Source organism: Cibotium barometz, chromosome 18, assembly GCF_041138505.1.
Source record: "Cibotium barometz isolate CiBa-2024 chromosome 18, ASM4113850v1, whole genome shotgun sequence".
Classification (NCBI taxonomy): Eukaryota; Viridiplantae; Streptophyta; class Polypodiopsida; order Cyatheales; family Cibotiaceae; genus Cibotium; species Cibotium barometz.
In genome coordinates this window covers 35,028,594-35,041,827 of record NC_141063.1, presented here as the reverse complement: position 1 = coordinate 35,041,827, position 13,234 = coordinate 35,028,594, and the positions used below count along the sequence as shown (strand labels likewise).

Genomic DNA, 13,234 nt, shown 5'->3' with positions numbered 1-13,234 from the left:
TCCTATTTTTCATTCTGGTCACAACATTGAGAGGAACCCTCTGTATCAGCCCATTCTTGATGCTTAGCAAATTAATGCTCATACTCAGTTTATGCTCTTGGGTTGAACTTAGGGGATGGATGCTCTTAATGGGAAATCCTTGTTACATGTGGTCAATACCACAACCAATGCAGAGTGGTACGTTGTAGATTGGTTGGTACTCAATTTATGCTCTTGGGTTACACTTGGGGGACGGGTACTCTTAATGGGAAATCATTTTACATGTGGTCAATACCACAACTAGTGTAGAGTGGCACTAGTGGGCAGATTGGTTGGTGCGGGTGCCACCATAGCCTTCTTGGTGGGACACTATGCCACCTAGTGAGGTCCCTTATTAGTGATAGCACTATAGAAGTGGCATGCGGGATCGTAAAACATTAATATCTCTCCCCCTATTGGATTGCACAGTGCGGGTAGACACTACCATCATCTTGAATGTAGTGCCTTAGGATCTGACTTGGGGGATTCTGAGCCTCTAGAGGTTCTAGGTAGATAGTGTTCCCTCATATTCCCTCTCCTCCCCTTCGGATTTTTCTGTCAGGGGGGTAAATTAGTTCATGAGTGTTACCCTAGGAATGGGTGGTTGTTGTGGCAACACCACTGGGGGCAATAGAGGTAACTTTGAAACCCTTAGCACTCCTTCTTAGGTACATGAAGTGCATGAGCAAGCATGGGCCTTGTCGGCGAAGCAAGGCAAAGCCAGGTGATGAGCAAATGGTGGAGCTGGTACCTTTGAGATTGATTCTTGTAGTAGTAGCAATGGGTAGTACATGGTTTCCTACCCTCATAGAGTATGCACACGGTCAGATTAATGCCTAAATGAACAAAAACTTGGAACTTTAGCAAAATGTAAGAAAGGAGAGCTTGAATCAAAGGAAATGAAAAAGAACACTTACTTGTAATCATGCAACTTGAGCTTGAAGGGTTGTTACACTAGGGTAACTAATCAAAACGAAAAACAAAAAATAAAACAAGAGTTAAACACTACCAACTACTAGCGGATTTACAATCCGATCAGGCTATGTTAATACTCCAAATGTAAAGTATATCAAGGAAGTCCTAAGCTAAGGCATTTCTTGATAGTAGAAGTGCCAAAGATGTTTACTGATTTGAGAACACTTGAGCCTTGCAAGACAGAGTGAAGAAGAGAAAGAATGTCAGGGTCTTATTAGCTTGCGCCTCTCACTATTCTTAGTAGAGCAACCCTCTCTTGTTGGAGCCAGGGTCCTCAACCTTGCCTCCCTTGTTGTCACTTCAAAGAAGCTTTGCAAAGGAGTGGGGAGAAAAGAGAGAGACTCTATAAAAGCTCAACCTTTACTTTAATGCCTTGGCGAGTGAAAGCATGGGGGAGAAGGGAAGGGAAGGAGAGAGAAAAGGGAACTTGTATCAACATACACCAACGCTCACCCCCACAATCCTCAAGCATGCATGCAACAAAGAAAAGAAAGCATACAGAGAAGCTTTAGTCATAAGAGCAAGAGACTCAGATTCAATTGTGAGAATGGGATTATGTGTTTACTCATCACTAGTTAAAATGTCTTATATGCAAGACTCATATGTACAATGCCTGACTGCCCAAGTAACATCCGGGGGCCCAAAAGCTAGTCTAGGCTCTATGTATACACTACCAGCACATTAGTCAAAATTTCTTATATATATAAGACTCATATGTATAATGCTCGACGCTGCAAGTAATCTCCGGGGCCCCAAAAGCTAGTCTATGTATAAACTATCGGCATTGCACAACTTGTAGGCTTGGTTTTGACTATCTTTTGACATTACACAAGTCATAATCTTGAAGATTTTCCATAATCATTTACATGAAGCACATTACGTAGTATAAAAAATGTGGCTTGAAAATGCTACCACGCTTTTGGACGTTGATCGCTCTCTTAGACGTTGATCGCTCTCTCTCTTCGTATCGTAAATTTGCAACTTAAAAAACACGTCATCTCTCTCTCTCTCTCTCTCTCTCTCTCTCTCTCACATCAGTGTTATCACAAAATTATTATTATTTTCTTTCAAAATCATCAAAGGCGGAAGTCTCTTCTCTCTCTCTCTCTCTCTCTCTCTCTCATGGAGGCCGAGGCCTTGACACAGGCCGTTTCTTGCTCTCCTTATATAACCTTACCAATTGCCTTAAGTAGAAGATTGTAGAGAACCTTGAGGCGGTGCTTCAAAAGTCGAACACGCGTGTGAGAAGATTTTTTTTTTCTATTCTCTCAAAACACATGTGGACTTCTACTTTTGCACTTTTGGCACCGAATAATTCACCTAAGGTTCAGCTTACACCTATACTAAGGTTCAAGTCCCCTCTCACCAGAGGAGACATTTTTAATAATTAAAAAATAAAGAGGGAGAAACTCAGGTGGCCTTTCCCCCCTCATCGCATGTCTGCAGAATTGCCCGTTGCGTATGCATCCTCTGCCTTCTTTTGCTTGCTGCACTACTTGCTTTCTCTTTGCTTGGTTGTGTTGCACAGAGTTGGAGTCGTTGTCTTTTCGCTTATTGTTTTAGCTGCCCTTCTTCTTGGCCTTGCCAACGACATGACCACACAATCACCCCTTGGTTGAGATGAGAACGATGAAAACAATGTGCTACATCTCTTCTAGAGAGCTCACAACTTTATTACTTAAAAGTAGATGTTGTATGTACTCCACAAGGGAGGAAGAGCATCTGTGGGTCACTTTTAATACATAACACTACACACTATGTGAAAATAAAAAGCTTTAGAGATATAAGACCTCAAATTAGGCTCTAAAACTCTCAAATTGTGTCAAGTTTTTGCATGAACATAATTTATTTACAATACAGTGTAGTTTTCTACCTACATGCAGCACCTCCAATATGTCACCGTTATCACACTAGTCTAATCTCTCATTCCATCATAAATGTGTTGATTCTTTAAATTTTAAAGCTGACAAAGGGTTGAGCATTTGATACCCTAACCTTTGAAATCAATGAAATTCACAATTTGGTGGATGCAAAAGTTGCAAAGTATTAGGCTATTACAAAAGTATCAAGAAGTCCACATTATCTATGTATGTTCTTATTTTCCATACATTGAAGTAAAGAGAGAAGTAAATGTACTTACAAGAAGGTTAGTGATGGGAAATCGAGATTAACTTATAATCTCGCCAAACATGGAGTTGTAGGTTTCAAACTCGTCGGAGAGAGTGAACGCGGTGTCCGGTTGAGGCCGCGACGACAGCGGCCGGCGCGCGTCCGGCCAATCCCCTGCCGGAGTGGGCGGTATCCCTGAAGGCCGGCCCATGATAACAGCATTATTATTGTTGTTGTCCGCCGTGCAATTGCCATCCCCTGATCGGGCCGCAGTATACAGTATCGATTTGCTCATCAATGGCGTACTTTCCGTGGCATTCAGTGTCGGAGACAGCGTCCTTTTTGACGGGAAGTAGGCGGCGGAAGCGTCTATTTTGGACGGAGTGGTGATGACGGAAGGGTCCATGTCCCCGTAGGAAGGCGAGCTTGTGACAGCCGGCAACTTGGAGAGCAGGGCCTGCAAGCTAGACATGGAAGGCACAACGGCGGCTGAATTTGGAGGCTGGTTGAGAGGCGCCGCTAAGGGTAGCGGCAATTTGAAGCTTGAGTTGTGTTCCTGTTCAAGAGGACGCTTTACACCAGACAGCTGCTGCTGCTGCGTGTTCTCTTGCAAGAAGAGGGTTTTAATAATTGTTGGGCTGCTATACCTTAGGTTAACGTCTAATTTTTCACTTTGGCCTTCCACCTCATTGTTTTCTACTACCCTTGCTGATGTTGTTGAACCTTTCTTCCCCCCTCCCATATTTGGATGCTGTGCAAACACTCCTGGAATGCTTTGCAGGTAATTGAACTTGCGTTGCAGCATTATCACAAAATTGAGGTCTTCAATCACCTGCATCACATGGTTCATCAGTGCTTAGAATTTTTAATTGCTTTATTTAACCTTACTATAATCGTATGTAGTCCTCCGCTAATCACCTTCTTGGTGGAGCCAAGCTGTAGGAGCCCTTCTCCAACAGCTACAATAGCTATGGTCTGCACAACCATTACAAAAAAAAAAAAAAAAAACTTGTGATAATCTATTTATTGTCACCAAACAAAGAAGAAATTACAGTTTTTTTCTCAGATTAAAAACTCATGCACACATTAACCTGTATTCCAGCTTTGAATTGAGCCTCCCATGTGCGAGGATACTGAAAACCCACATTTCACCAAAGATTAAAAATTTCAAATTTGCTTGCCAAGCTTGAAGCAAGCACATTCAATCTAATAAGCTGATCAATGGGTAAACTTAATGAAGCAGACAGAAGTACATACAGAGTCCACGGAGCCTTGCCAAGGGGAAAGAAATGAAATATCCTGCTCCGAAGGATCTCGAAAAACCCATTTGTAGCTGTTGTCTGCTGCAACTTTACCCATAAGCCTGCCCACTAATAAAGGTAATTAAGCAAACTAAGCCAGCATTACAAATGCATAAGCATAATTGTGATTATTTCTCACCCCTCTCCATAATTGTAGACATCATGAGACATTTTGAAGAAGAGCTCAGGTTGCAAGCTTATGGTGGTATAGTTGGCCTGATCTCCTCCTCCTTCATCTATATCTGTGCTTGCCTCTGGGCTTTCCTTGAATACATCTCTGCTACATGCAACAAAGTCACAATACCCATCCTCCCAAACAAGGATCCTGGTGAAAGAACCACAATCAATTTTAGCCAATACTTATATACATTGTGTAGTAATTAATTTGTAATTGAACCTTATTGGACTGGACTGAAGTACGAAGGGGGCTCTACCAATTTCTCTTATTTCCTTTGTTTCTGTCAAAGGGTCCTGCCTCGTCGACCCATCTAAGGAAGGGAGGGAAAAACAACAACAAACCATTGAAGTGATGGATTATTTGAAGATTATTAAAGATGGATGGGAAGCTAATGAGAAAATTAGGGTGGAGGTTAACCTACTTAGGGGGGGGATAATTCCGGGGGAGGATTCGCCAAAAGACCGAGTAAACCCACTGATCAGCATCGCCACATAAGCTGCGGAGGGTGTGTTGGAGGAGGTGATTGAGGAGGGGGAGGCCACCCCGATCCATGATGATGATGATGGTATGTGTAGAGCAAATGGAGGGGGGAAAGGTTTATAAGAGTGTCCGAAAACGGCGAAGCAAGGAGACAAAGGAGGGATGTGGAAGGAATGAGCTACAGTGCTACTATTAATTAAAAAATTTGGTTGGTTGGTTGGTGGGGGGAAATTTTAAAAAATTTTAATTTTTTTTGTGGGGGGTGGTGGTAATGTATTGAATTACTTTTGCGAGATGGCGTAGAGGGGGTTGCAAGGTTGATTAAATTGAAAGAAATGCGTGTCGGCAAGCGCAGAGGCAGAAGCTGGGGAGAGAGAGAGAGGAGCTCGTCGTCTACAAGATTCGTTGCTATGAACTGCCTGGAGACAACAAAAACGCTCGCTTTTGCCCTTTTTTCTTTTTTCCTATATTCATCCAAGTACCCCCCAAAAAACCAGCCATAAAAAACAAAACCACCAGTTTCATCCAAAACCACCACCGTCTCGCACCTTTACCCTTTGGCTTCGTAAAGCCGCCCGGCGCGCCGCCCCCCCCTTTTACCTCCCGACTCGCCGGTTGTAGCCGGTCTCCCTCGCACGCCCGCACCGCGCACGACACGCCCCCTCCTCCCAGCTGACTGTCGGGTATACGTGATTCGCCACCGGGCTTTGCCTGTCACCTGCCTCCTGCAATATCACCGTGGGTAATAACAGTAGCCCTCTCACCTTATTATCCACCCTGCCTTCCACTGCACACGTGTCAGCTATGATTACCCCACGTGGCACCAGCTTTTGATTCCTTTCTTAAACCCAACGCCCCAAGCGCACTGCCACGTCAGCGCTAATATCCCGTCGCTCGAGCCTCGAGGATCCGCTGCCTTTCTAGCCTTTTGGTACATCCCCTAATTTTCAAAACCTTTATTTTTTTCCTTTGATCGGTTTGCGTTGCCTTTTCCTTGGAAATGAAGACCCTATGATCCTCGCGTAGTACGAGCTTTCTACGATTTATTTTTTATTATAAAGCTTCACAACAACGTTCTTTTTGTTTAGTAACCCATCTAACAATAGTTTAAGGTGGAAAAATTTGCATGTCATGCCTCTTCTCAGCAATATGGCCATCAAAGCTGCTGGTTCTCCTCTTGTCAAAGCTATATGGAATGCATGGAACAATGCAAATGCCATATCACATTATGTAATAACATTAGATTTAAGACAAGGTTGTTTCTCGCATGGACAACATGTGGTTTTCTATTGTGTTGTAGGATTAAATCCCTGAGAACCATCTGCAGTTTGCTCTGAAACTCAATAAAAAACTTGCTATTCCTATGCAGAATGTGGCCAAGAAGAGCAGGGGATTTCCAAGAAAGCCATATTCTCAGCAATGTCGGCAAATTTGAAGCTAATCAATCATTGGTGACATTCAATCCCTCATTGAATTTGGTGATTCTTGGCATCTAAGGGCAAGAATTAGGGTTTATCCCAAGAAAACCCCAAGTTCTTGACCTAGGGTTGAAATTGGTGATTCATTCATGCTATTGGCATCTTCCATGAATGTAATATGCTTCATATTGATTGGAATGGCTACCACATGAGCCAAATGCCATCCCTAGTGCACTAGATTGGGGATTTGTGAGCATTGAGGCTATAAGCTTGCCATTGAGTGATTCCATAGGCCATTCACATGCCATTGAGCCTTATGGATGTTTGATTACATGCTATGTGATGTTGGGATGCCTATATTTCACATGAGATGCCAATGGGGATGCCATATGATGTGATATGATGGTTTTTTCATGCTTCACATTGTCTTTTGGTGGTGTTGATGTGATTGGAGCTATTAGGGAATGAGTGGGCAAGAGTACATGCCAAGTTTGTGATAAATGAGCATGAGTCCATGCTAATGTGTATGTAAGTCACTCTACCCTACATTTTGGATTGCATATCACTCTCACACACATTGTACTCACTTTGTTTCATAGAATCTAGTATGTGTGTGAGGGTACCCTTGGCATTGGTGGAGAGGCCAAGGGGGAGCATGGCTTGAACTCTCCTTTTATCGTGAGTGCTTTTGGTAAAGCGGCAAGGAGGGGGATTAGGTACTTGGTGTGACGACTTGGCCCCAACCTTTGCCTTGAGGTCTGAACTCGGTAAAGGGGTGGGAAGGCTTGGCAAGAAAAAGCTCTCCAACCATCGACATGGTCTACATCAACACTTCAGCATCGACATCATTGAGTATTGCATGTAGGCAATGGGGCCCTTCACATGAGTAATGCATTGGCAAAGTGGTGTATGCAAATGATTGGACAAATGATGCCTTTGTTGGATGCAAAGTGATGCAAATTTTTTGATGGGGTGTTAAGATTTTATTGAGATTTTATCCAAGATACAAAGGAGATGCTACCCAAATTTTTTCAGACAGATGGTCACAAAAGTCACTAATCATTTCTTGGTGATTAAGGATCTCAATCGGACAATTATACTTCTTGGAAGAGCTGATTGAATGCTACAAGGAGAGCTATGAAAACCTCTTGATTTGGACACCCATGGGGCACTCAAATTAGGGTTTACCAGTATACTAAAAACCCTAATTTCAGTCATAGACCCTTAGGGTGAAAATATGCATGAAAGGGTGTAAATGCATGAAGGGAATGCTAGGCTAGCCGGAACTAATGGCATGATGATGTTCATGCAAAAAATGTTAGAAGAGCAACAAAGGTACAACAACCGTATGGAATCCATGATGAAGGATCCAACAACAAGCCTTCATTGATGCATTTTCGGTACTCTGCAAAGATATCATGGGGGGTGCCTCCAATACAAGAAGAAATGTTTTTTCCAAGCAACCTTCTTTAAGCATATTTGGTGTACATGGACAGGACTTCTCTCAAGCAAGGCCAACTGGAGCTTCTTAATTTTCAAAGTAAATGGATGGAAATGCTTATCTTATCATTTGAGAGTCAAGACAAAGAAAAATATGCTTTTGAAGACATAAAGATTATAGAACATTATGTCGCAAAAGCAAGGCTTAGATTTGCCATGATGCATGTACTTTTGCATACAAGGTTGTTGGAATCAATGAAGGTGCAAGCTTTTCTTGATTATATGGTATCTACTCAAGTGAGTAGTTTATGGATCAAAAGAGGTGAGCCATTTGCACAAATATTATTTGCATTCGATGGGCGGAGGAGTGCATGGGACTCAAGGATTGGATTCGTAATTGGGATGCTTATTTTCATGCCTTTCCTTGTGACAAGCTTGCCAAAGTGAAGAAAGTGACACCTCATTTCAAAGGAAGAGCTAGAGCTTGGTGGTTGAAGGAAATGCACAACTATGATTGGGATTGGCAGAATTTGGCATATGATGTTGTGCAATACTTTGCAACCACCCATGACCAAAACTGCCTTAGAGATCGATGCATGGTATTCTCACATGAGGACTCTCTATCTAGCTATATGGAGAAATGTTGGTACCTTTCCTTCCCAACATCAAAGAGAAGAAAAGTATAGAGAGTTTTGTGCAAAGATTGGACAAAGATTTCATGCAAGTATCTCAAAGTATTTTGCAAATGATGAGGATATTGGTCTAGATGAGATCATGGTGTTGATGGGACTTGTCCACATGCATGCCCAAAGGATCAATCACAAGGGTAAGTTTGTTGAGCTAAGCAAGATAGAAATGATTCAATTGGTGGTACCCATTCTTGGCTACATTTCACGTTTGAATGGGGAAGGAATGCTTCAGCTCATGTTGAAAGATTTGGATATCAAGATTGATAAAAAAAGATTACCCGTATGACTATGAGAGTCTTTATGCATACATTGTGGTGGGTGTTGAAGTGGATGAGACGCTTGATGTAATTTTTGGACATCAAGTACATCAGGAGATCTCGAATGCTAATTGATGGATACATTTTTAGCTTATGATTTGATGCTACAAGATCATAAAGACTTGATCATTGAGGATATTTTGGATGTGCATGCAATTGGGTTTGACACAAGGGATGATGATTCATGTGATGATGCACATGCCTATGAGGATGCATTTGACATATGCCATGCACATGGGGATGAAGATTAAAAACACATGGGGATGAAGATTATACATATCATGTTATTCATGCATCTTGTAGTGAGAAGTTATTGGATACTTCATGGAGTCTATGGGAACCCAGTCTATGACCCTTTCTTGAGAGATGAGTGGAGAGTCTATGATTGTGACCTCTACGAGGGTTATATGGACAGTGATGAGGATCATGCCTTGGTACATATGGATTATGCTCAGGTGGTTATTTGTGATGTGGATCATGCCTATGGACCTATGCATGGTGATGGATGTAGTGAGGACATTGATTCACATATGTTTTTGCATGATACCACCTATGAGGCATGCTCATTTGGCTCCTATGGATGTCTACACGACCCTATGTTCTATGGAGTGGAGGTATTTACCTTTGGATGTGACCTATGCCATATGAGATGTATAGTCCTTGGTGTGATGATGAGCCTTTACGATGATCTAGCATGGGTTCCTGGCATAAGTGCACATAAATTTTCCTATGAGTGCCGTGGGGATTTCACATGACGGCTATGATGGATGGATGCATTCTGGATGTTCATTGGATGCATTATACTTCAGCTAGATGCATTGATCAAGATGAGGCTTGCATGCATATGTTCATTTTTTATCTAGGCGATCATATAGCCTCGATGTTGGATGATGGTCACCAAGGGTTTCCATATGATCCGGGCATTATTGGTGGCTATCCTATCATTAGAGATAGGGGCATCGACACCATCCTTTCGACCTAGGCGGATGTCGTATGGTTTTTGATTTCCCGTGGGGATTCCCTTTTGATCGTGGAGGCTGTTCTGTTACCCTCACCATCGACGACACTCCTTCATCCTTTCCTTATGATCTAGGAGGGTGCCATGGTCATGTTCATGATCATGTATACATCTAGGCCATGGGCAGATTTTTGGCTTTTGTACATAGCCTCTTGTATATGTTTTATGCTGCATGCACGACCACCCTTTGATTTCGAGGACGAAATCATTGTAGGAGGGGATGGTTTGTAACAAAGTGTCTTAGTGGTGCACGTGCACATGGGGATGGGCCTAGGCACATGGGGTTAGGGTCCATTTACACATGTGGGGCACATGGGGCCCTAGGGGTATAAATAGGAGATTACTATCATGTACTAGGATCTTTTACTCACTTTATGACATTTGGACATCTATTTTGCCTGGAACATGTGTTCATATGGATATGGTGCAAACTCCCATGAGTGCTCTAGGTATTGCTCCCTATGATGAGCTTCCTCTAGGTGAGAGGCTTACACACCACACTTCCCTGGTTTCTTACATTCTCTCACATCTGTTCTAGGAACATTCCCCCTAAAATCTTATGTCTCATGTGGCTGATATATGCACAAGGCTTTGTGGACTAACGAGAGAGCCTCCAGAATTGGGTTAGGGAATGGACTTTGCCCTAGATGCAAGAAGGAAACTGAAACCATACCCCACCTATATATATCTTGTGAATGGAATGCCAATGCTCTACTCTTTTTAACAGCTATGTGCATCCCTTTCTGTCTAGACCTCTTGAATGGAAAGAAATCCTACTTAGAGAAGCCAATGCATGTTCTACCGAGTTCTGGAACAATATTAGAAGTTAGTACATGTGGCATGTATGGAACAATATTAGAAGTTAGTATATGTGGCATGTATGGATCAATAGAAATATGTATATGTTTCAAGGCATTAAGTTAGATTTGGTTCGATACATGACACATGATCTTTATGTGTAGCTGAGGAAGGAACTTTGCTATAAAAAAAGATAGCTTGGTAAGGAGGTAAAGCATCTTCACAAATAAAGCCAACTAAGGTTCAAAAATAGGCCAGAACTAAAGCCTCTTCATATTTGGATGCTCAAGAAGGGTTAGATGTAGATATTAACAAGAATATAGGCAATTGAATTTGGCTGCACATGATAGCTTTTTGTATGTATAAGTTTATGTCTTATATGATCAAGTTCTTAGCCTTGAAGTTAAGCTTCTTCTTGGTAAAAGCTTTACCCACTTTATTCTGTAACCATCTTTTCGCTTTGAAAGCTTGTGAATAATTATATAGTAGAATTGGAAAAAAAAACGCATCTCTCCCAAATAAGCCTTGAATTTTTAAAGATTCACACTAAGTGACTCATGTATTTGCTGGGGCCAAGGCATACAACAAAAAATACTTTCTGAAGAGCGAACCCAAGTTTGAAAAATTATACTTTCATTTCCAATTTCAAAAATCCAAAAAACCTCTTTTCTCCCTAGCTCCATTTCTCCCTCTAGTTTGTTTAATCACGTGAACTCCCTCGGGAGTAAGTTGTGTTTATTAAAGAGTAGATACAAGGAGTAAGTTGTGTTTATTAAAGAGTAGATAATTTTGAAATTTTAGTTATAAAGCAATTTTTTAAAAACAAGAATCAAGGTCATCCTCTTTTTCCCCCCCTAAGTTTACCTCTAAAACTGGACTGTTCGGGTGCTTATTTTCTAACTTAGGGTTTCTGGTGAAAATAGGGTTTTCGATCCGAATGTTCGTTAATATGTCGTTTCTTGTATTCATGCTTTTCCTTTAGCAAAAATCTGATCGTATATCTAGCTGACAAGGGCCAGGGTATGAGAGGAGGGCTACTAAAGGCTGGCATGCAGGTTAGTGAGGAAGGCTTCTTCCGGCTGCTGTGCTCTCTCTCTGTCACTCTCTTTGTGTTGCGCACAAGGCGATCGTTCTCTCTTTGAAGTTTGCTTTGCGCATAGGGCGACCAGCAGGGAACGCTGGCTCTCACACAAGCTTTCCTACGCCATTTTGCACAGTAGGGTAACACAAGCCGTTGAAGAGAGGGGAAGAAGCGATCAGGGGCAACACTGCAGGAGCGTACTGTGCAGGCCGTTTCTAACGTCGTGTAGTCCCTGAGTCTCAAGTAGCACAGTGAACTCTTCTACAGTGGCTTGCGGGGGAACTGTCTCTCTCTCGAGTTTTTCAGCCGCAATCGAAACCCTTCGTGGAATCCTTCGAAATTGACAAACTCCAAGGAAGCTTCATCGAAAGGCAACGTCCGATCAGAACGACGTTAATGGTTCACCATACGAAATGCTAGCTAGCTAGCTACCTGAAACTGGCACGGTTTTCGTGTGAGCGAGCTTGATCGTCGTCTTCGCCTTTGCAGTTGAGGCTCAACATAGTTCTGCCGGATCAAATTCGGCAGCTTACAGCACCTTGGAATCGATAGTTAGTTTGCAGTGTCTCAATCTTTCACTCTCTCTGCATATCTGCATGAAATTTTGTGATGATTTTGTTGCCGAGAAGCTGGAGACACTGGAAATCCCAGGAGGGTTAGAGTGCTTGCCCAATAATACTTTCTTGCAAGAACTGAAGTCACTTGCCATACTTCAGCTCTAGCTCTAGGGGTCCTTACTTGCCTGCCAAATCCCTCCGAGTCTTTTGTTACAAACGCTTCAGCTTCAATAGCTATCTATTTGTGTTGCGTTGCCTAAAGAGATTGATACAACACTTTTAACATCTATCTGTATTTTTTCTTTGATTTAGATTAGTCCCCACTCCCTCTCCCTGGATTTCACCTAGATTTTTTGTTTTTCGAGCCAAGGTCAGAAACGAGCACGCTTGTTCTAAGACTCGAACATAGAAATGCTTTTGTCATTAGTTTCGTCGCCTATATCATATAGACGATTTTGCTACTTCCTTAAGACATGAGCCCGAAAGACCCAGAAATTGGGCATGACAGCGACCAAGAACTCCCAAAGGAGCCTAGGTACTGTGGGACTTGCCCTCAGGCTCACCCACTAGACTACACACATACCCCTAGCACAACACCTCATCCGGTACTCTTGCGCTAGTACAACCTCACACACACACCCGAGTTCCACAACGGGATACCACCCTTTCAAATATTGGTCACATTTATTTGTAACATCTATTTGTATTTTGTGGGTCATTTGTGACTCATTACAAATCGTTCATTATTTGCTCCTCTCATCAAACTTGATCTTTCTTGCCTTTGAATTAATTATACACTTCCCACATAACAAAGATTAATAAAGATGAAGGAAGTTCATAATGCTTACTAAAGTA

General features: G+C 42.2%; 1 protein-coding gene across 2 annotated transcripts; it reads right to left on the bottom strand.

The window, feature by feature from the left end:
* Window positions 1-3,058: 3,058 nt before the first annotated feature.
* LOC147629249 (uncharacterized) lies at window positions 3,059-5,281 on the bottom strand. Of its 2 annotated transcripts, none has more exons than XM_086812975.1 (7): window positions 5,003-5,281; window positions 4,838-4,891; window positions 4,543-4,728; window positions 4,360-4,465; window positions 4,188-4,235; window positions 4,021-4,077; window positions 3,059-3,934 (listed from the first exon to the last, which is right to left on the bottom strand). In XM_086812975.1, the coding sequence occupies exons 1-7, from the start codon at window positions 5,131-5,133 to the stop codon at window positions 3,161-3,163; spliced, it is 1,356 nt and encodes a 451-aa protein (XP_086669101.1). In that variant the 5' UTR covers window positions 5,134-5,281; the 3' UTR covers window positions 3,059-3,160. The 2 variants fall into 2 exon arrangements, with proteins under 2 accessions (XP_086669101.1, XP_086669102.1); XM_086812976.1 differs by having other exon boundaries at window positions 4,194-4,235; window positions 5,003-5,279.
* Between the last annotated feature and the right edge of the window lie 7,953 nt (window positions 5,282-13,234).